The 24,023-nt window shown below is 42.2% G+C and overlaps 1 protein-coding gene across 1 annotated transcript in view; it reads left to right on the forward strand.

The window, feature by feature from the left end:
- Positions 1-24,023, forward strand: part of LOC111973998 (F-box and leucine-rich repeat protein 17) — a 358,763-nt gene that overhangs the window by 90,880 nt on the left and 243,860 nt on the right. Inside the window, 1 exon segment of the mRNA XM_024001485.2 lies at positions 5,819-5,926. Coding sequence (XP_023857253.1) covers positions 5,819-5,926 — 108 coding nt within the window.

Genomic DNA, 24,023 nt, shown 5'->3' on the forward strand with positions numbered 1-24,023 from the left:
TCTACACTGCAGGCTATGTGCGAATCATGTGGCGTACTGTGTGTATGTGTTTTGTATTACTGTATTGTAGATCGTTTACGTTGGACCTAGCTTGCATTGACTCTATTTACTTACAATAGGGAAGTGTTCATTTACCTTTTCGCCACCTCCGTCTTTTCAAATCAATACTAAGTGTCCATGTGAGTTCTCTTCTCTTTTGTGTGTAACTGCTCCTTCATGAAGCCATCATCACCACTATAAACAAGGAGATATCCATCCTAGGAGAGTGTTTATGAGTTGAAATGATTGCTCTGGGAAAAAAATAGCTTTGATGAGAATCATCCCACTTCAACATTTGGCTTCTGTGTCAGTTTACGAGCGTTATCAGGAAGCCCCGAAGCTGCTTGGAGTGCTTTAATAAAACCCTCTTAATAAATGGACCGATGTAGACCGGCTGGGTTTCAATTGGTTCAACTATAGCGGGTTTCCCGCTCTTGTCCTGCGGGTTTAGTTGGGTTTCTGACGGGCGCGGCGGGAGAAGGGAAGCAGTCGTGTCGTTTGACTTTTAAAGGACTGACATGCACACACGACCGGATTCGATGTTGCGTGCATGTGGATAATGCGGGAGCACCTGTTCAATACTTCATGAGGCTCTGTGTGAGCTGCCATCGACAGGTTTTTAAATACCCACTTTAGACTAGGAGTCTGCTTAGCCCAGCATTTTCTCAACGACACCCCCTGCAGTTGGCTAAATGGCAACCTCCTTCCCAAACCTAGCTCAGGGACTGACTGGAACAAAACTGAACCCTTCAGACTCTGAATGAGGCCATTAAAAACCAGATCCCCTCCTAAAAGGCTTTCAGACCTCTGTGAGCTAGGCACTCCTTCTGCACTCCTCTTTTCATCTTTTTAAATCAAGACCCGAGTGAGAGTCTGAGGAATGGGGTGAGCATGAAGAGGAGTGAAGGGTGCAGAGATGCTGTTCCCTAGTGTTTTGCACGCACACATACACACACCACTTTAACGGACGGTACAGTTCGTATGAAACCGTGCCCATCCTGCCCTGTTACGCTCTGGTGGGATAGGATTCTCCTCTCTCTGTCTCCCCACTCACCTGTTATGAGTTAACACACACACACACACACACAGCTCTGATGGACAGTTTGAATATGGCCAGTCCATGATTTGTTTGCCTTGGTCCAGACGGCAGTCATTTAGGAATCATGTCAGTATGTTGGTTTTGATTCTGTTGGTACTCAAACTGAAAATGTTTTCCTGATGGTCTATTGGCAGAGTGAAGGTTTGCTTTCAGGCCAACCTGCTTCATATGCCAGCTGTGCAAATCATGTCCCGCCTGGATGCAGAGTACTTTCCAATAGAAAAATACAGAAAAAGATTTTGGGTGCATCTCGATAGTCTAAACTGATCACCTCTTCCTCATCTGCACCGATCTGAAAACGTACAGTAGGAAAAACCTCCATCTTTCTCTCGCACTCGGTCTCATTCCCTCTCCTTCCGCGTACGGAGCACAGAACTATATTATATTTATATATTTTATTATATTCTATTTCAAATGGATTGCAACGTACACTACATGACCAAAAGTATGTGGATACCTGCTCGTCGAACATCTCATTCCAAGATCATTGGCATTAATATGGATTTGGTCCCCCCTTTGCCGCTATAACAGCCTCCACTCTTCTGGGAAGGCTTTCCACTAGATGTTGGAACATTGCTGCGGGGACTTGCTTCAATTCAGCCACGGGCATTCGTGAGATTGGGCTCAGATATTGSGCGATTAGGCCTGGCTCGCGGTCTGCGTTCCAATTCACCCCAAAGGTGCCCGATGGGGTTGAGGTCAGGGCTCTGTGCAGGCCAGTCAAGTTCTTCCACCCCGATCTCGACAAACCATTTCTGTATGGACCTCGCTTTGTGCACAGGGGCATTGTCATRCTGGAACAGGAAAGGGCCTTCCACAAACTGTTGCCACAAAGTTAGAAGCACAGAATTGACTGGAATGTCATTGTATGTTGTAGCGTTAAGACTTCCCTGGAACTAAGGGGCCTGGCCCAAACCATGAAAAACAGCCCCAGACCATTATTCCTCATCCACCAAACTTTACAGTTGGCACTATGCACTGAGGCAGGTAGCGTTCTCCCAAACCCAGATTMGTCCATCGGACTGCCAGATGGTGAAGTGTGATTCATCACTCCAGTGAACGCTTTTCCACTGCTCCAGAGTCCAATGGCGGCGAGCTTCACGCCGCTCCATCCAGCCGAGACTTGGCATTGCGCATGGTGATTCTAGGCTCGTTTGCGGCTGCGCAGCTATTGAAACCCATTTCATGAAGCTCCCGAGGAACAGTTCTWGTGCTTCCAGAGGCCTTGGTAGTGGGTGTTGCAACTGAGGACAGGCGATTTTTACACACGRCCCCGTTTTGTGAGCTCGTGTGGCCTACCACTTTGCGGCTGAGCTGTTGGTGCTCCTAGACATTTCCACTTCACAATAACAGCACTTATAGTTGACCGGGGCAGCTCTAGCAGGGCATAMATTTGACCAACTGACTTGTTGGAAAGGTGGCATCCTATGCGGTGCCACGTGGAGTCATTGAGCTCTTCAGTAAGGCCATTCTACTGCCATTGTTTCTCTATGGAGATTGGTGGGCCACAGCAACGGGTGTGGCTAAAATAGCCGAATCCACTAATTTGAAGGGGTGTCCACATACCTTTGTGTATATATAGTGTATCACTGGCCAACTCCGACTTCCGTTCAGATCATTGCTTTGGAATGGATTTCTATGAGCKGTATGTCCTTTTCATCTGTGGGAGCGTTTCTATACAAACCCAATTTTGAAATAGAAGAGATGAATATAGCTTCACATTTGGCTTCATTTGAGGACTTTGTTGAGGCAAGACAATCATGTGTGGGTAACTTCAGTCTGAGCAGGAGTAATGGATGGCATGTTGGCTGAGCAAAGCAGAGACTGATGAGCCTCCTCTCTAKTCCTCCTCCTCCTCTCTGTCTCTCGCTCTCCTTGGCGTTCCATCTTCCTCTCCCTCGCCCTGATAACCTTTAAGATAACAAAAAGGCGACGGAGAGAAAAATGGGACAAAAGTATGGAAAATGCGACCGAGTCTTTGGCCTAAAGACCGGAGTGAAGAGAGAAGAAATATGTTTTTCCTGCTTTCTCTAATTAAGACGGATTTCGACCTGGGAACTAGGTGAGGGGACACGCTGGCCAATCAATGTTGTTTCTGGATAGAGAGCCAGACAGACGAGGATAAAGCAGGCAGGACAGTCTGAGGTGGTCCCCCTTTGACATAGCTGCGTCGCATGATGTTTAAGAGACGTCAGAATCGGACTGATTTAACATGGGAGAGTCTCTGATCAGCAGTTGTTTAGTACAGAGGTCAATAGCAGTATGTGTGTCTGTGTGACTGTTTGCTTTGATCATATCGGATGTGATTAGAAAGAGTCTTTGCTTTGAAATGGGCGGCAGGTAGCCTAGCGGGTCAAATACGCAAGCTGGGRAAAAAACACATTTTGCGTGTACTGTATGTAACAATAAAACATATTTAAATTGTGTGTTTGTTTCTAAGAGAAAGGGGTGTGTTTGAGAGAGACTTTTCAGTGTTTGTGTGCGTTTGCAAAATTGTGTGTGTGTCACCGGTTTCACTGATGAGGTTCTCACAGACCGTAATCTTAATTTGCTTCCCACCTATAGCCGTTTAAAATGCTGTTGACCCTGGAGTAGTAAAGACAACCAGTGTTCCTGCAAGGCCACCTTCCGGATCATGTTCAGTAGGGCGACAACATTTATTCAAACCTTCTTAAACAGGGAAGTTTTGTGTTTCCAAGATCTTCAACCMAGCTGGTAACGGCATGCTGGACAAATGACCGATTTCGCATTCAGATCTGACACTAAGGCTGTTTGCCATGCTCAGTGGCCAGTCCAAACCCGGTCTCATCTGGGACAGTGGAAATGATGTGCATTCTTTTATCTTTCATTATGAACATGATTCATGGGGTGCATCACAATAGTCTCTGAGACGATGCATCTTTTCAGTGTGAACACAGTGGGGAAGCTGGGAACGTGTGTGTGTGTGTGACTTTGTGCGTTTGTGTGTGTGTGATGTGTGTGCAGTCTTTTGTAGAACAGTATACCAGAACCCCATGGGTTCCTCCTCTCACGTTTCCCCTCCTCGTAATGCTCTCTCATAAACATCAAAGCAGCTCGTTGATTTATATGGAAAACATCCCATTTCAAAGGGCATGTCTGGCTTTATTAAATGAACAAGGATATTGGTATTTTGTGTTATTAGCAATGTCAGCACTATATGTAATCTGAGAAGCGCTCAACCAGGGCTAAACCCCAAAACAAACACACACACACACACACACACACACATGTTTGTTTTACTATCTTTCTGGGGACCAAACAATTGATTCCCATTCAAAATCCCATTTTCCTTAACCTTAACCACAAAACCTAACCCTAATTATAACCTTAACCCTAAACCTGATCCCTAAAATAGCATTTTCTCTTGTGGGGACTGGCAAGGACTTCTGGTCCCCACAAGGATAGTAAAATCGAACACTCACATTGTTTCCATGGCACTGCTTTAGCCCAGCCTTTGCTGTATACTTTAGTTTGTCTTGCAACCTAGTGTGGGATAATATGGATCTGTAAGTCTGCAGTCCCGTGCCTCCGCCTCCCGTCTTCTTTYTTCGGTCTCTGTGGAGTTCATGCAGGACCTACTGGAGTGATACGGTTTCTTTTCCTATCCTCCCTTTATCCCCCTTTTTCACCCTAGTGTTCTCCTCTTCTTTCATCTTTATATTGACCAAAATGTTGTGTGTTCTGGGATTTAAATGAGAGGGGAACAGGGAGAGTCAACAAGCCAACTGAATACAGAGAGCTGTTTTTTTGTTGTTTGCTTTCTTTGTGTGTTCTCAGTTTGATGTCAGTGGAGAAACGGACAGTAATCTCTCTCTCTCTCTCACTCTTCTTGCCCCCCCCCNCCCACTCTGTGTTTGATATATATATTAGCATGCAACTTCATAAAATGGCCAACGTTTACCCGTGTGTGTGGGTGAAAGAATATAACTTACGGCGTGGAAATGAATGCAAGCTATCGTTCCCATCTTTCAGAGAGCAGATACACCCTGCTTAGCAAAGGAAAAAAATGCTCTCATTTTCGTCAATGCCGCTCTCTGAAGAATTTGTGTGGAATCCATATTGATATAGTGAGAGGGACCGGGACAATGTTCACCCTGCGTATTGATCATCAATCCATAACGAGCTGTTTGCGTTTCCTCCTCTGTGAAAGGATGGAGACGGACTAATCCATCATAGCTCTGCGCCCCGAACCAACTGCCTGTCCCAGTCCTTCAACCGCTCCCCCTTTTCTTTTTATTCCTTCGTTCGTTCCCTCTCCTCTCTCTTCCAGCAATTCAAGTCAACTTCAAAGGGAAGGAGAGGCATTGAATGTTGACACAGTGATAGGGAGAGTGCAGTGACAGAATATCTGATGGGCATTAAATATAGAATGGAGCTAATCACACACAAAAGACCAGGACACCAGGTTTTGACCTCTAAATTAATTATTTAAAAAAAAGTATGTTTCTGTTGAAAAAGCAGAGACAGAAATACTTACTAGATACAGTACTAACTATTCGTGTCAGGCTTCTAGGCACACCGACATTAGTGTTGTCAGACACACAGCTGGTGCGCGAGGGTAACTCCCAAATGCTTCCAAATGTTTTGGTCGACTTTCTCTTTGAAAAAGCTCCGGCACGTTGAAATGTTAACCCTTCCCCTCCCTCTCTCCTCTGTCAGGTGACTGATAAGTCGGTGAGGGCGTTTGCCGAGCACTGTCCCGAGCTGCAGTTTGTGGGCTTCATGGGCTGTTCTGTGACATCACTGGGAGTCATCCATCTTACTGGGGTGAGTAGGCTTCATAAAATGGCCAACGTTTACCTGTGCGTGCGGGTGAATGAATGCAAGCTACGGTGTGGAAATCAGGTTTTCCATTTTTTTGTAAAACATTTTTCTACTAATGTCTCGCAAAGTATCAAGCAGGCTGTGAACACCTGGCTAAATTAAGGTGGAATAAGTACATACATTAGCTGAATGCCAAGGAAAGTAAGTACTCTGTAGAAGCAGTTTTTATATTTAGAAATGAAAGTTATTATTATTGAAGTGTTTTTTTGTTTTTTTACGAATGGCATGCAACTTTTCGGAAACTTTCCTTTAACTACAGGTCTGAGTGTTTTTGTAACTTTCAAAGTAAACTTTAAATCTCCTGAAAGTGTAATGAGACGAATCCTAATACAACACCCTGCTGTTTCACTATTACCATGCTAATGAGAAGGGCTTCATGGTTAAAGATATCGCACACACACACACACAGTCACACAGAATGTCAATTATCAGGTAATCCTGTGTTTTTTTTTGTGTTTTCTGTTTCAGTACTGCTATTTCCCCTTTTCCACCTGTAATGAATTGATCTTTGCCTGTGTGTACGTTGGCGTGTGTGCCTCCTCAAATGCAATTACACTTGTGTTAATGAGAGGAGAAGCCTGATGCTCTGCCTCATTATTAGATTAAACAGCAGATTAATTTATTTTTCACGGTCTGGCCGATCAACCGAGCTGTTTGCTTTGACCTTGGGCACGCCGCTTCAGAGAAATATAATGACGCTAACAATTCATTATCATATTAGCATACCTGCAGGTAATTGGGGGAAGTGAACCCACGCTAGATAAGTGAAAGTTATCCCTGTGTGTTCATGGAGGTTACTGTTCATTAGAACATGAGGTAATTGTGTAAACCAAGAGAAGACTTAGTTCCATGACATATGTTCAGTGTGTGTCTCTGCGTTTGACACCTTACTCTTCAGTTTCCTGGTCGCACACCAGCACCATAGTAACCCCCCCTCTCTCTCTCCCTCTTTTTCTATCTCTCTCTGTCTCTCTCTCTCCCACCTTTTCTATCTCTCTCTCCCCCTCCTTGTCTATCTCTCTCTGTCTCTCTCTCTCCCCTCCTTTCTCTCTCTCTCTGTCTCTCTCTCCTCCCTCTTTTTCTCTCTCCTCTCTCTCTCCCTCTCTTTTTCTCTCTCTCTCTCTCTGTCTCTCTCTCTGTCTCTCTCCTCTTTCTCTCCTCCTCTCTCTTCTCCTCTTTTCTCTCTTCTCTCTCCTCTCTCTCCTCTCTCTCTTCTCTCTCTCTCTCCGTCTCTCTCTCTCTCTCTCTCTCTCTCTGACTAATCAGAGGTGGTAATTATCAGCGTTTCGACTTGGATTCCTCACCTCATTCAGTCTCGTTCAGCAGCCATTGGAAATATTCTTCCGTTTTGAAATCGTTGCATTTCTGATTACTCCGAGGACATCTGCCATCGCTCCGTCTCTCCTCTCCTGGCTCGTTCTGTCTATTGTCACGCTCGCTCATATCAGTGACGTTCTTACAAACACTCCTGAGTTATCAGGAAAAATCCATTACTTTTATTAACTTTTCTTGCATTGGTTACTATTAATTTACCTTTTGATAGACTTTGTAGCCACTTCTGAGAAACGACGTTGCGAGCGGGATTCAATTAAAGTTACATTTTTTATCAAGTGAGCTGCCAATTCAAGTAGTTCACCACAAGGGTGTAGAATAAAATAGAATGTTTTGTAGCAGTAATTAAATTGTAGGCAATAAAATAAAATATGCTCCAATTGTATCTATTTTAGGGCCATGGGAACGAACTGTTTTCTGTGTTAACATTTGTTTTGTGATATACAACCACACAACAGAATATCTGTCACACAACAAAGGGATACATCTTAGGCACCGAAGGCTTGTGGCGGTATTAATGGTTGTGTTGACGTTGGTTGTCACATCCCAAGGCATGGTAATGGATACGGGATCAGGGTGTGTGCGTCTTTGCCGGTGGCCTCACTCGTCTCGTTTTACTTCTCTGGTCTGCTCGGTGGATCCTTCACCAGATGAATGTTTTCCTTCATTTGTCTGTGTGCGTTAACCTCCCAGATGAATCGTTCCCCTTTTTAGGGTCGAGGGGTCTCTCTTGAGTAAGGTCAAAGGTCAGACCACAGAGGTGGAGCCGGAATGAATGAGGTCTGAGTGTGTGGTTGGACCAACCCAGCTGGAGTTTGACCTTTTTTTTGTTTTAATGACTGTGTGTAAAGTGTCTGTGCGTGCATGCCCATGTGAGTATTAACAACAGTATCGAAGTTAAACACGGTGAAAAATGACAGTGTGAGATTTCCTCCCTCTCTCTCTCTCTCTCTCTGACCTCTCTCTCTCTCTGACCTCTAGTAGCCTAGCCTGCGATCCGCTTCACGCTCCCTTTGAAAGCCGAACTGAGACGCAGCTGAGGCCGTCCCCCTCCCCACATCTAACAGTTTCATTATCAAAGTAGAGAGGGGAGAAAACGCCCTGACAGACGTCCATTACACTGACCCCTCCAACCCTGTGTATGGAGCTAATGGTACATCAACACATCCCTCTCTGTCTGTCAAACGCACAGCGCTCATTTGGAAGTCATTAAACTCAAGGTCGTCCGTATCAAACTCTGTAAGAGTGTTGTTCAGGGCCAGAAAGCCTTCACTCCCCTGCCTTAGATGTCTCCGTGATGGGCTCCACTTTTCCACAATGCCCTCATACATCACATCAGCCTCCCCAGCGCTGCAGAATGTGGAGTGTGGAATGCCTTTGTGTGTGTGAGCCTTCTCAGGAGAGTGGCGGCCAGAGACCAAACAAAATGGGCTGTTTCTAGAATGTCAGAAAGGAACCATGTTGGAAACAGGCAATGGATGTGCCCTTTTTTTATTTGACATTGTGTCTCTGGTATTAATTTGAGACTTGAAAGACGAGTTATTTTAAAATGAGTTGGCCCCGTCAAATAACATTTACGCTGAGCAAGGGCTGGTGAGGAGGAGATTTTTACGGTTTTCTCGTCAGGRTTGGGCTCAGTTCAGAGTTTGGGAATTGACTCCCATTCAACTCATGAGTTRAAATTCAAATTGAATTGGCCACACCCCACAGGATGTAGAATTTGAATTTGAATGACGGGAGTAGAATTGAATTCAGTGCAATTCAAATAAATTCCACTCAGTCATCGAACATGAGTTTCATTTGAAACAGACAGGTCACACTTCCAGATACCAAATAATACATCACTTTTCCCTGGAAACAATGTTCGTATACTCTTTTAACCTTAGTGCTTATATTTCCACCACCCATTTAATTTGTTAGTGTGAACTTGTGGGTTAAACTAATGCATTCTGGAAAATGTAGTATTTCTGCCATTTTTAACCAAATTTAAGTGATTAATGAAATGTAATGACTTAGAATATATGCATTCAAGTTTTTTCAAGTTTCAACAATATTTTATATGCATGTATATAACAACATGTTTTATGTACAAGATATACATTTGTATAGACTACACCTAATATAGCATAGAAGAGGCATTTTAATTTCTCTGAATTTAATTATTTTTCCAATTCAAATTGCAATTCTGTGTCCTGTATACTAATTGAATTCAAATTCAAGAATTGAAYTGAAATTTGAGGTATTCTTCATTTAATTCTGAATTGAGCCCAACTCTGATTCTGGTATTTACCAAGAGATTATCTGATAACAATGGGCAGGTTTTGACGCTTACTTTGAGTAGCATTATAATCACTTATTTTTCATTTTTTAAACATTATTTACGTGTGTGTGTGTGTTTTTAGAGAGGGAAACAGAGGCAGAAAAATAGTGATAGTGATGCACAGAAAGAGGCAGGCAGGTAGGCAGGCACATGCACCCCATGTAGGGCTCACCTTCTCTGGGGTTGGTGGAAGCCTCTGGTCCCTTATCTCCTCTCCCTGACTGGAACAGACAAATACATAATCACAGTGTGCCCCCTGAGCCCTGCGAGCCAACCCCTCACGCCGAGATAAGACCAGAACACACACAGGTCTGGGGGAGAGGAGAGGAGGGGCGGGTGGGGAGAAGACTGAAGGGAGACAGGGGATGAAGGGGTGGGGAATTATAGAGTAATAATCATTTTATTCACAGCCATCGGGTGGAGAAGGGAGAAATGGAGGATGTATAATTTTGGTGGTGCTTCAAGAAAAATAATCCTTTCCTTTTTGGATAAGACTTCCAACCTGGGGACCGACAAAAGACGGGGGTGTACGGAGTGAGGGTGTGTGTGAGGGTGTGGGGTGCTGCTAAGTTAAGGGTTAAATAGCTTTTCCATATCTTCTGTGGCCTTCGAATCAGATGGGGAATAAGCTCTGCCCAGCACTAAGACTGACTGACTTGTATTCTATAGCCTGGAGGTGTGTGTGTGTGTGTGTGTGTGTGTGTGTGTGTGTGTGTGTGGTGTGTGTGTGGTGTGTGTGTGTGTGTGTGTGTGTGTGTGTGTGTGTGTGTGTGTGTGTGTGTGTGTGTGTGTGTGTGTGTGTGTGTGTAGATGGTGGAGGTATTGTGTGGTATGTGGGTGCAGAGGTTGTGTGTTTGGGGTGGTTGTTCATTTCTTAATAAGTGTGTGTGTGTGCATCCGTGGAGTACAGAATGAGACCTCTCTCTATCTATGGTGTTACTCTGTCTGTTATCTTCTGGTGTCAGTGGTGTACAGAAGAGACCTCTCTCTATCTATGGTGTTATCTGTCTGTATCTTCTGGGTGTCAGTGGTGTACAGAACGAGACCTCTCTCTATCTATGGTGTTATCTGTCTGTATCTTCTGGGTGTCAGTGGTGTACAGAACGAGACCTCTCCTCTATCTATTGGTGTTATCTGTCTGTATCTTCTGGGTGTCAGTGTGTTACAGAATGAGACCTCTCTCTATCTGGTGTTATCTGTCTGTAATCTTCTGGTGTCAGTGGTGTACAGAACGAGACCTCTCTCATCTATGGTGTTATCTGTCTGTATCTTCTGGGTGTCAGTGGTTACAGAAGAGACCTCTCTCTATCTATGGTGTTATTGTCTGTATCTTCTGGGTGTCAGTGGTGTACAGAACGAGACCTCTCTTCTATCTATGGTGTTATGTGTCTATCTTCTGGGTGTCAGTGGGGTCAGACTCTTTGTGACTGAGTGATGTCACGTCCTGGTAAGCCCTGGTCATTTGGCTTAGTGCACTGGAGAGGAACTGACCCTCTCTCTCTCTCTTCTTGTGTGTGTGTGTGTGTTGTGTGGTGGGTGGTGTGTGTGTGTGTGTGTGTGGTGTGTGTGTATTTCCATGTCTCACCTCTTCCTATCAGCTATTTAACAGATCATTAGGCATATGAATGGGACTAGAATTTAGGCTCTCTCTCCGGATTCCCTGTACAGGCCGTCGGTCGCTACACGAAATACAATTTAAAATAGCCTATAAATGAAGATAATGGTTCAGACGAATTAAACTACTCGTACAACTCACTAGCTCCACTAGGGCCCAGTGTTTGCGAGAGCATGTGCTGTGTGTGCAAAAAAAGTAGAATTACAAATGGTAAGATAAATAACTAAACGGATAAATATATGGCCTAGGTTTTATTTACTTTAGTGTTTGTTCTCCACTGGTTAACCTTATCGCAACAGGTCACACATTTTGCTGCGACGTTTGCACACTGGTATTTCACCTGACGGATACAGGAGCTTGTCTATATTTGATATGTTTTCAAATTATTTTTGAGTCCTTGTAATCTGAGGGAAATATTTGCCAGGAGATTAGGAAGTGAAGCTCAGTTTCCACCTCATTTTGTGGGCAGTGGACACACAACCTGTCTTCTCTTGAGAGCCAGGTCTGGCTTTGGCGGCCTCTTTCAATGTTAAGGCTATCCTGACTGAGTCTGCACTTTTGTAAAAAAAAAAATCTCAGCTTTCTTTCAGTCACAGTGGTCAGAGTCTGCCATTGTGTGTTTAGGGCCAAATAGCATTTACATTTACTTTGAGATTTTGTAATGCTTTCCCAATAGGTAATATTATTATTTATTTGGTTGGGTCCGAGTGCTGTCTTGAGGCTTTGTTGGGTTGGTAKTGATTTGTGAACTTGCTTTCAGGACTAGCTGGATGAGGGGACTTTTCTCTGTTAATCTCTTGTCATTTCAGGGCTTTGTAGTGGTAGGAGTGGGGATCGCTTGTTTTTAGGTGGTTAGAATTTGATGGCTCGTTTTTTGATATTAATTAGTATTGGATATTGGCCTAATTCTGCCCTGCATGCACTATTTGGGGCTTTTCTCTGTACTCTAGGAATGCTTTTGCAGAATTCTGCATGAAGGATTTAAGTTTGATGTTTGTAAAAAAAATAAATAATAATAAGCATTGAAATCTTGATAGGTTAGTGGACCCCATACTTCATATCCATATATGGCAATTGTTTTAATTGTACATTTGAATATTTTGAGCCAGGTCTAATTGGTACGTCAATTTGACTTTTGATTGGGTAAAAAGCCATTTWAAAAATATATAATTATTGTCATTGGTCTTGCTCTTTTTCACCCCAGTATCTCTACTTGCACATCATCATCTGCACATCTATCACTCCAGTATTAATTGCTAAATTGTMATTATTTTCRCYTCTATGGCCTATTTATTGCCTTACCTCCCTACTCTTCTACATTTGTACACACTGTACATATATTTTTCTATTTTTMTTTTATTTTGTGTTATTGACTGTACCTTTGTTTATGTGTAACTCTGTATTGTTTTTGTCGCACTGCATTGCTTTATCTTGGCCAGGTCGCAGTTKTAAATGAGAACTTGTTCTCAACTAGCCTACCTGGTTAAATAGAAGGGAAATAAAAAATACAAAAATAAGTAAAACATTTCAAAAGGTGCATATTCAGTACATGTACCACAATACAGACCATACTAATATTATTATCTATAAGAAGTTATACTTGACAAAATAAAATAAATAATAATAATAGAAAAGAGGACAAGACGGCAATAGTTGTAATAGAGTAGTATCACTGAGTAACAGACAGACAGGACAGTAATATAAAAAGGAGAAGAAATAAAGGAATAAAAGCCGGGGGGGGGGGGCTTGGATCACTCTAGTTGGGTGTCAGAAAAAGGGTATTCTCTATAGGTACCCATTTTATAAATACATGTTTCACCCTGAAGTCTTAAAGAATGGGTTATCCTTTCCATTTCATAAATCTCTTTAGATTTTGGACAACCGCTGGGTTGAAGCCAATTTGTAACAAATAAATACTTTYCCTGCCAATGATACCAGCCGATAYAACACCTAATACAGCGGTCTTAAAATCCCGTGGGATTTCTGCTTCAAAAACTTGGCAGAGGTCCCTGTACACCAAGTCCCAGAAGTTGCTCAACTTTGGACAGGACCAGAATATATGATGGTGGTTACCTTCTTGTTCTCCACACTGCGTCCAGCAGTCACTGGCGGCGGTGACTCCGGCTTTTTAACGTAACGTTTGGGGGTTCTGAAAAAGATTTGTTACTATGAGTACCTCAGTACATATTGCACCCCATTCTTGGTCTGAGATAACCTTCTCTATTTCTATCTCTTATTTACTTTTCAAATACAAAGAGTCACAATCATCAGTTGAAACAAGGTACTGTTGGTGACAGGATCTTGATTTTGAGACCTCGTCAGGAACAGTTCTAGTGTTTTTGGGGTGCTGGATGATAGCCCAGTCTTTATGCTTCTCTAGAAAGTGTCTGATTTTATAAGAATGTATACACGTCTGTCCTAGGTAGTAGGCTTGGGTGGTATACCGTATACCGGGCTATTTGGAAATAGCCACGGGATGGTTTTTCAATAGATTTTAATATTTGTAGCCATTTCAGTAAATACCCGCAGTCAACTTGTGCAATGCGTTAGGAGACAAAGAAGATTGCGTTCTTATTTCACCTGTCACATTATTTTATATTACGAAGCCTACTTAGTTTCCCAGCACAGTTGAGCCAGTCACCTGTTTTGTTTGTAAATAGCACAACAGGAAAAACGGGAGCAGGCGAATACAGCTGTGTATTGACAGGAGTCATGTTTTATATTGAAAGTCAAGTGTTTTTTTTGGCTTCAATAGAGTAATCAGGGACTTCACAGAAAATACACGAGTGCAACACATTCGACATAAGCTTCATTTTCATTGGATGACAACAGAAGTGTGACGCTATTTGGCGGGCAACCATAYGAGTAAATGAGCTTACAATGAAACGGCAAGGTCTTTTTTTCAAAAACGATGCATGGCCATCATATTATTCATGTTTAGGCTTATCATAGAAAGAATGTAGCTAGCTGATAGAATGCCTGTTTGTGAATTCTCATCCGAGTTTAGAAGTGCAACTGAAGCACAAAATGAGTCTGATGCCGAGCAGAAATTACAATAAGAAGCATTTTAGATCTGTGTTTAGAAAACACAGCAAGATATTTATTATGTGTTTTATMTTTTTTCTCCCGCGTGAAAAAGCGCAGAATTATGCGTTAACACGACCCCTAGTTTACTTGCCATCTAAGTAAGTGTCTGAATTATTAAGGGCATCATATTGTGTTAGCTTTCTGCCGTGTTTGAGAAGGCAAAGCCCTTTGGGTGAGTTATTTGTACTGCTGCCCCTGCTGTCTTGATTTCATTGCGTTTTTTCTCCTCTCCGTTCTCGGCCTGTTTGCTCCTCCCCCTCTTCTCTGAGGCAGGCCCGTTGCCTTAGCAACTCCAGACTCCAGAGCCAGTACTGCGTGCATCAAAACGTTGTTCATTTGCACAATGTCTCTTGTTCATATTCGCTTGTAGATGTCCAAACTCACCAAAAATGGCATTTGGTAGCTCCTACCTATATATGTATAACTTGAGCTAGATTGCCTGTCTTTGCAATTAGTTTATTTTTGTTTGCGCTCGTTGGCATATTTAGCTAGCATCCTCCATGCCAATTCGCTATTCTGGTAATAGAAGCCCAATGGGTTGTGTTTTTTTTGGCGGCCCCTTGTRTACTAAACTGGTAATACCGTAAATCCCTGGGTGAGAGGAGGACGGTATGACGAAATGAAACTCCGAATACCGCCCAACCCTACTAGGTAGGCCAAACTCACTCTGTTTGCTGTTGGAATGACTTTAATGTGTCTCCATGGAAAAGTTGGTGTATGAAAGACAGATTAAATCCAGACCACCCTTTTATAACCTGAGTCAGAGATGGTACAACGTTTTGAGACTGACGGGTATATGGATATTTTCTGAACCACTCTCCAAATCTTAATTTTGAACTGAGACCAGGCGCTTAGCTCATGTTCTCTGATGKTGGAATTGGAAAATGGAAGAGCTGCCGGGGTATTGAAGTACAAAAGGACTTCTCAATGTTGAGCCATCGAGACYCAGTGTCATCAACAAGCCAGGCAGTCAATGGTTTAAGTTGAGCTGCCCAGTAGTAATACTTAATTAAGGTTGGGCACAACTAGGCCACCTGACTGTTTAGAGAGTTGCAGTGTTTTTAATCACACTCTTGGGTGTTTTTCTTACTATTATAAAACGTGTGATCAATCAATTCAGTAGGTCAAAAGTAGAGGTAGTTATAGGGATAGGTAGCATCGGAAATGGGTATACTGTAGTAATCTTGCCAGGATGTTAATTTGGACTGATTTTACTCCCTACTAGATAGAGGGGGCAGAATGTTCYATCTGTCCATATCTGCTCTAATTCTATTGATACAATACATTTTAGTGTAATTTKCTTCATACAAATGATCTAGACGAGCAGGTATGGTAATTCATAAATATCTTATACTACAATATGGCCATTTTAAATGATAGCAAGGCCTTTGCTTGCTGTGAAATATCGCCTCCTCTTTTCATGGCCTCTTTGTCAACATTTACTTTGTACCCCGAGTAATGACCAAACTATTTAATCATCTACATGGGATGGATGCCTGTGGCTAAGATAAATAGAGGAGAATGTCATCTGCATATAGGGAAATCTTATGTTCCTCTCCACCAATCTTAATACMTTTTTTAATATCCTCTTCATCCCTTATCATTTGGGCCAAAGGTTCAATACAGTTATCAAACAGTAGGGGGCTCAATCCGCAACCTTGTATTGTCCCTCTATCCAGAATAAAATAATTGGATGTAGCAATGTTTGCATGTACTGAGGCTTTTGGATTTTAATAAAGTATTCTTATCCACAGGGATGCAAACTAGTCATCTTTCGGCGAAATTCGCCGTTTTGAATCCAAAATAGGTGACCTACGTGATTCGTGTCGATCCGATGAGAAAAGTTTGGATGACTACTGGCTGTATGCAAACGAGTGATGCGCGTTTTGAGCAATACTAGTTGTATCCAAGGCTCAGCCAATTTAGTTTAGTTTATTAATTCGACCATTTAAAAAAAAACGTAAAACTTAAAAGCCATACATGCACATGAATAAAATCATTGAGGATAACACACAATAAAGTCTGGGACTTATTTCCATTGTGGCCCTCAATAGTTCACACAACAACAGAATGCAGCACGCGACTGAAGAGAGAGGAGACAACCAATTTGCTAGTTTTTCAGCATCAGCGCAGGAGAGTGGAAAGGCAGTTTGTCATTTAATTTACAGCAGYGCGTCCCCTGAACGATAACGAAGAGGTAGGTGAGAAGCCTGACCACGGAGACAGGGGTGAGAAGGTGATGAAGCGTACTTCATGAGCTGTAACCGAAAAACAACTGGCATTTGGAAAGTTTGAGGTGAGGGAGRAAGGGGTGTGGACCAAGTATTGTTAGCATTGTTAAGTATCTTGCTAGCTGGTTCATATTATCTGTTTGCTAGTCAGAGACATTATGGGCATTAGCCAACTTAATTGATCAAATTGAGTTTATGGGGTGAAAATTGGCTGGCTAATAAAGTCAGACCGATAACGTTACAACGTCAGATGAGCTAACGTTAGTAATCTAACCAATTCGCTACGACTCCTTGCCGTTCCTCAARTTATAACGCGTTAGCTGCTTACTGGACCCTGGCAATCTGTGTGAAATGTTAGTAGTTTGTTCGTTAGCTAACTAGAACTAGTTATCTGTGAACTGTGTTTTCCCTCTACAGTATGTGGTTAATTTTCAGAATGAGAGAATTAGGTGAAAATGAGGCGTTGCTTGTTATTCAACAAGTGGAGCTGGAGCTGGGCCTGGCTTAAACTGGACGCCACTATAGAAGGTGAAAGGAAMACCACACACTTTTTCAATACAGTGGATAAGAAGGGGTATGCCAGGTGTACTCTGCCTGAAAGAGATCAAGTATGCCAACAAAGGGTATCAATGCTCTGCTGGCACATTGTAGAACAGATGTCCACAGGCAGAAAGTGTACAATGTAATAATGTGTAGCCCAAAGATATTGCTTGTGTTGAATTTGACAGTAACACGTGTGTGAGGTTGGGGAGATTATTTAAAAAGAAARAAATTCAGTGAACGTTTTTCGCACACATGTAGCCTTGTGCACTTGATCGATGTCTATAGTGGCCACTATAACATAGCAAAAAGAGTTTGTTTCATTCTATTTCTACTTTAAGATGTTTTTTTCCCCAAGTGCAATATTTATGTGTGTGGTCACAAGYGTTCTATTATAAAGGCTGTCATGGCTAACTGCGATATTAGTGTATTGTTTTTTTCTCATTTGCAGTAAAGTCAAGGCAACAAATAACAATGGATTGCTTTCTTTACATTTTTTAGCTGTGAGTTAGGTTCACATGAACCACTTTTTATTTTACACACAGAGACTGATCTTGAAGATCATATTCTTTGTTGTTTAATTAGTTAACCTGCATTTCCCCCTAGCAGGGATTTTTTGCATGTTTCAGTGCAACAAAAAAAAGTGTCATCTTTTTGGACCCTCACCAGTTTGCATACCTGTATCCAACTTAGAAACCTTGGCCCGAGACCAAATTTGATCAATGTCTGGGCTAGAAACTCCCAGGAAACCCGGTCAAAGGCCTTTTCTGCATCCAGAGAGAGGACCACAGCTTCATCTCCTACTCTCCGGGAGTGCGCCATGATGTTGAGAAGCCTGTGGATATTATTTCCTGAGTACCTCCCTGTTATGAACCCTGTTTGGTCCGGATGTATGATAGTGCTGACAAATCGCTTCAGTCTGTGACAGTATGCTTGTTAAGCTGCAGTAGTCACAATTCAGCAGCGAAATAGGTCTATAAGATCCGCATTCTGTAGGGTTTTTCACTTCCTTGTGGATAACAGTAATTCACGGGGGTAGCATTTATATGATGATATATGCGTCTATCAAGATAGATTTCAAAGATTTTACTGAGTTACAGTTCATATAAGGAAATCAGTCAATTGAAATACATTAATTAGGCCCTAATCTATGGCTTTCACATGACTGGGAATACAGATATGCATCTGTTGGTCAGATACCTTAAAAAAAATTAGGGGCGTGGATCAGAAAACCTGAAGCATGAGGTGATGGTGGCAGATGAATGGCATGACAATGGGCCTCAGGATCTTGCCACTGTCTGTGCATTCAAATTGCCATTGATAAAATGCAATTGTGTTCGCTGTCTGTAGCTTATGCCTGCCCATACCATAACCTCACCTACACCATGGGGCACTTTGTGCACAACGTTGACATCAGCAAATCGCTCGCCCACACGACACCATACACGCGGTCTTCGGTTCTGAGGCTGGTTGGMCGTACTGCCAAATTCTATAAAACGGTTTGGAGGCAGCTTATGGTAGAGAAATTAACATTCAATTATCTGGCAACAGCTCTGGTGGACATTCATGCAGTCAGCATGCCAATTGCACGCTCCCTCAACTTGAGACATCCGTGGCATTGTGTTGTGACAAAAATTCACATTTTAGTGGCCTTTTATTGTCCCCAGCACAAGGTGCACCTGTGTAATGATCATACTGTTTAATCAGCTTCTTGAAATGCCACACCTGTCAGGATGGATTATCTTGGCAAAGGAGAAATTCTCACTAAAAGGGATGTAAACAAATTTGTCCTGACATTTTGAGAGAAATCTGCTTTTTGAGCATATTGAACATTTCGGGGACGTTTTATTTCCGCTCATGAAACATGGGACCAACTCTTTACATGTTGCGTATACATTTTTGTTCAGTGTAATAGTATAGGAGAGACTTTCAGCAAATGTCTTATAGAATTCATTTGTAAAGGACTCAGTGTTTTGATTTATCATCACTTGCTTAATTTCAATTTCTGTGATCGGCACGTCCATTTCTTTCTTCTTCCTCTGAAATAGGAGGCAATTTAACGCTCTAAAGAAAGCCCTTAATCTCCTCCACATTTTTGCATGTATCACGTGTTTTACACAAGTCTGCAAATGCATCACAAATATGGCTGGGTTTTGTTAGAAAAGTATCATTAATGGTAGGTTTTATTTTCTTTATAGTAGATGCAGCCTGGTATGCCAATAGACGACAAGTCCCCTTTCCACTTTCATAATATTTATGTTTTAAGAGCCTTAGATTACATAATTTTCCAGAAAACAGCTTTTTAAGTTCYACTCTTGCCACTTTCATCTCCTTTAAGATGTGGGATTGCTGCTGCTTATGCTGCCACTGTAATTCACATTTTTTATTTTCAAGCATGACTGTAGGCCTCACTTATTTTCTTTTTTTACAGACGCGAAGTCAATTATACGCCCTCTCAGGTACGCTTTGGCACACTCCCAGAGAGTAACAGGCGACATTTCAGGCAAAGCTTTGATTTCAAGCTGTTGCTTTGTCTCTGATTCAACAAATACCTTCAATTCTATATCATTCAGTAATCCAGTGTTAAAGCGCCATCTTTTAGACATTATATTATTTCTTATGTCCCATTGGAGACTCACTGGCCGATGGTCGGACAGTGATGGGTAGGTAGTGATGGGTAGGTAGTATGTCGCACTTAGTTATTACTCTTTGGGGAAAAAAGTGTTGTCTGGGCTAGAATAAAAAGTAGGATGCACATGGTGCCAGATATCCAGCCTTAACACAGCTATTCTTAAGTGCTTTACTCATTTTGGAGAGAACGTTGGTTGCAGGAAGCTTGTCTAGATTGTTTGACGTCACACAATTAAAATCCCCTCCGATTATAAGCACCCCAGTTGCCTTATCYAGAATTAAATTAAATATATTTTTAACGAACTGCAGGTTATTATCAGTGGGAGCATAAACATTAAGTAAGGAGGMATCTGTCCCCCCCATTAATCAAAATACATCTTCCTTCAGTATCTTGAAGTTGAAAGGAATGAGAAAATTGAACCATCCTCTGTATTAGAATGGCCACCCCACACCTACCTGACTGATGGCAAGAAAAATAACTTGGTTAGCCCATGATCTACAAAGTTTCCGGTGTTCTATACCAGATAAATGTGTTTTTTGTAGAAAGACTACTTGGCACTGTTTCAGCTGCGTTTTTTGATTTTCTTTCTCTTGATTTGACTATGAAGACCTTTCACATTATCACTCACAACTTTGTGCATTCGTACTATGTGTGTGTGTGTGTGTGTGTGTGTGTGTGTGTGTGTGTGTGTGTGTGTGTGTGTGTGTATAAAAAAGAAGTCCCTAGGACTGTCTCACCCATTTACAGTATTCAGCGCTGGTCTTCCCTTGACTGCCCAAAAAGTTGAACTGCGTCTTGGAGAACGACCTGTCTCTCTCTCCGTGCCACTCCGAGCTCCGCCTCCAGCAGTGTGCCATCCGATGCGCTGTCACTCCCGTTCCATCATTTCCCATTCGGACAGGTTGGTCTTGATACCCAGGGGGCAGAGTCCTTCTGCTTCTGCTGTGCTTCCTGTATCATGTTCCTGTAGACCTGTATCCCGCTCTACTTTCAGCTTTGCCGGGTAGGGAGACTGGAACCTGATGTTTTTTTATTTTAACTGTCATGATACCGGTGTATCGTTTTCGTTTGCATTGTACTGTTGAGTTGTAGTTATTGTCAATGGAAATTCTMATTTCCTTGTTGCACAGGTCCTTCTTGTTCCATGCTTTTAATATCGCCATCTGCTTTGTTTGAAAGTTCAAGAATTTCAACACCAAGGACTCGCTGGGGTACTTGCTTCGGTGTCAGGCACCGGTGCGCCCTTTCCAGCTGTAGGTCAAGTTCAGGTGGAAGTTTTAAGAGTTCTTACCGAAAACCTTGGACCCAGTTCAATGTCTCCAGTCTCGGGAATTCTTTTAGATTCCTTAAATTTTCGCGTTTGATCTTCACAAAARAGACTTGAGCTGTTTGCTTCAAGTTGTTTCAAGTTCAAGTTGTTTCTCTCTCGTCAGCAGGTAGCTCAGTAGTCTGCCATTACGGGAACATCCATTCTCCGTTTCGTTGATCCTGTGCTCTGCCTCATTTATTCGTCCGTCCAGCTGGGTGACTTATTGTTTGAAACCAGCCACGGAGATAGATAATTCCTCCAGTTTTCCGTTCATCTCTCTCAACTTGCATATATCTTGCAGTATTGCCTCCACACCATTAGCAGTTGAGCTAATGCTACTGTAGTTGGTGATGACGGCGGTTCCTCAGAATCGTCAGGTGTTGGTGAGGGCTTCAGCATCTTTCTCAACTAGTTGTTTTCAGGTATGTTCAATCTTTTTATACTGATGGTTTTCTTATGTGTAACAAGGTGGAGTTACACGTATGTGACACACTCCATAGGTGGAGTGTGTCACATACGTAGTAGTCAAAAAGTATTTTCAAACCCAACTTCCATTTTCAATGGCAKGGGTAGCGCTTGTCTAGAAAGATGCCATCGCTCGAGTGATGTCACAGGAAGCCCTTAAAAGCCCTTCTCGCTTTCTCTTTCAGTTCATTGGCAGCCAAGCAGAAATGACCCATATAGCTTATTTTTAAGCCCAGATATGAATAGACTTTAGTGTGTTCTATGTCTTTCATTCTAACTATGAAGTTCTGTTTTAAGCCTTAGGATTTGGATGTTTTTTTGAAAATCATGTTTTTTTGTCTTGAAGTTTGTCAGGGATATTTTGATTATGTTGTAGACCCTCTATTGTGGATGACAACAGAACTAKATCGTCTGCATACAGCAGGAATTCMACTTTCGTGTCATACAGGGTGAGACCAGGTGCTGTAGACTTGTYTAATAATTTTCCCAATTTATTTATATACACTGAGRGTATAAAACATTAGGAACACCTTCCTAATATAGAGTTGCACACTCTTTTGCTCTGARAACAGTCTCAATTCGYCTGGGCTCTGACTCTACAAGGTGTCGAAAGCGTTCCACAGGGATGCTGGYCCATGTTGACTTCAATGCTTCCCACAGCTGTCAAGTTGGCTGGATGTCTTTTGGGTGGTGGACCCTTTTCGATACACACGGGAAACTGTTGATCGTAAAAGAAATAGCACCGTTGCAGTTATTGATACACTCAAACCGGTGCCCCTGGCACCTACCACCATACCCCGTTCAAAGGCACTTCAATCTTTTGTCTTGCCCATTCACCCTCTGAATGGCATCCATACACAACCCATGTCTCAATTGTCTCGAGGCTTAAAAATCCTTCTTTATCCTGTCTCCTTCCTTTGTCTATGCTGATTGAAGTGAATTTGACAGGTGACATAAATAAGGGATCATAGCTTTAACCTGGATTCACCTGGTCAGTTTGTCATGCTTTGTACATTTTGTATATGTTAAATAGAGTGGGAGCTTAGAATACATCCCTGTATTGGCATTCAATTTGTATTGCACATTTACTGTTTGTATACCTAGATTTGATCAAATCATATCTTTCCCCCAACACCACTTTCAATAAGTTTTTAGAGGAGACCTTCATGCCAAATGGAACCAAATGTTTTTTTCAGAAAGACAAAGCAGRGGAGGATTTTTATGTTGGTTTACTTTGGTGTCAATAAGGGAGTTGAGGTTGTAAATATGATCAGATGTTTGGTAATTAGGTAAACATGTAATTGGGCTCTTGCTGAAGACACGATAAGGAAGTCTTGCATTTATAATACTACAAAGTACCTTCCCCAGGTTACTGTTCACACAGATGCCTCCAATTTTGGGATAAAAATGTATCTCCACTCTTAAAGGGTTTTGAGTCCATTTCAAGTGTCAAGGATATAGCCTACACTTAGATTGAATAATTGTAAGATGGCCAATTGGAATTTTTCAGAACTGTGTTTAATTATCTTGTTTAATATGCCATTGTTACCACAGGATTTTGTCCTCAATTCCTGTTCAGTGATGTGGAAATCTAGTGGATTTTTTAATGAAAAATTCAAATTTCTGCAATTTGTCATGGATATGTTCGGTGTCTTGGGCCTTGGTGAGGTTGTACATACAGTTTTAAAATGACTAATCCATACTCTCTCCATTTTGTGTCTCCAATTATTATGTTTTTTGTTTGTTGAGTGATTTCCAATGGTCCAAGAAATAATTTACATTTATGGACTCCTCAGTTAGGCACAGTTGTTTTCRGGTATGTTCAATCTTTTTATACTGATGGTTTTCTTATGTGTCACAACTCCATAGGTGGAGTGTGTCACATACGTGGTAGTCAGACAAGGCAATTCAGTTCTTAAACATAGCAAATGCTCCAAGTCAAACACTGGCCATAAATACTGGGGAAGATAGTATTTTACCCCAGGGCAGAGAGAGCTTCAAACCTTAATCATAATTAGGGTTCTGGTCCAACGATTGCAACAGAGCTTCAGCATGTTTCGYTCTCCTGTGTGAATGCCACTGCATGGCCTATGTTCTGCTGCAGCCCTAATTGCAGCCAGGTGTGCAGCTGCAGTCAATTAAGTCTCTGTGGAGAGCTGCCACACCTTGTAACAAGTCAGTTAGCCACCAGATGGGGACAAAGCTCTCCCATCCTTACACCCCCATGGATGCTCACAAATGTGAACCACCACCTGGAATTTGGTACGATGTTGCAGGATTTGAAATTGTGTTTTTTTCTCCATTGGATCAAAGTAGAGACTCAGAGATAGAAAACGGTATACCATATACTGCAGTTGAGGAACAATAGCAAAGTAATTCTGCTTTGAAAGTTGATATACTTCAAACCCCACTTTTGAGAAAATGGCCATTGAATGTTTTGGTACTTTGTCTACACCCATTCAGCGTCGTTCACATCATCTTAAGCCTTAGCCCCACCCATCTCTTAGTG

Source organism: Salvelinus sp. IW2-2015, linkage group LG15 (genome assembly GCF_002910315.2).
Source record: "Salvelinus sp. IW2-2015 linkage group LG15, ASM291031v2, whole genome shotgun sequence".
Taxonomy (NCBI): domain Eukaryota; kingdom Metazoa; phylum Chordata; class Actinopteri; order Salmoniformes; family Salmonidae; genus Salvelinus; species Salvelinus sp. IW2-2015.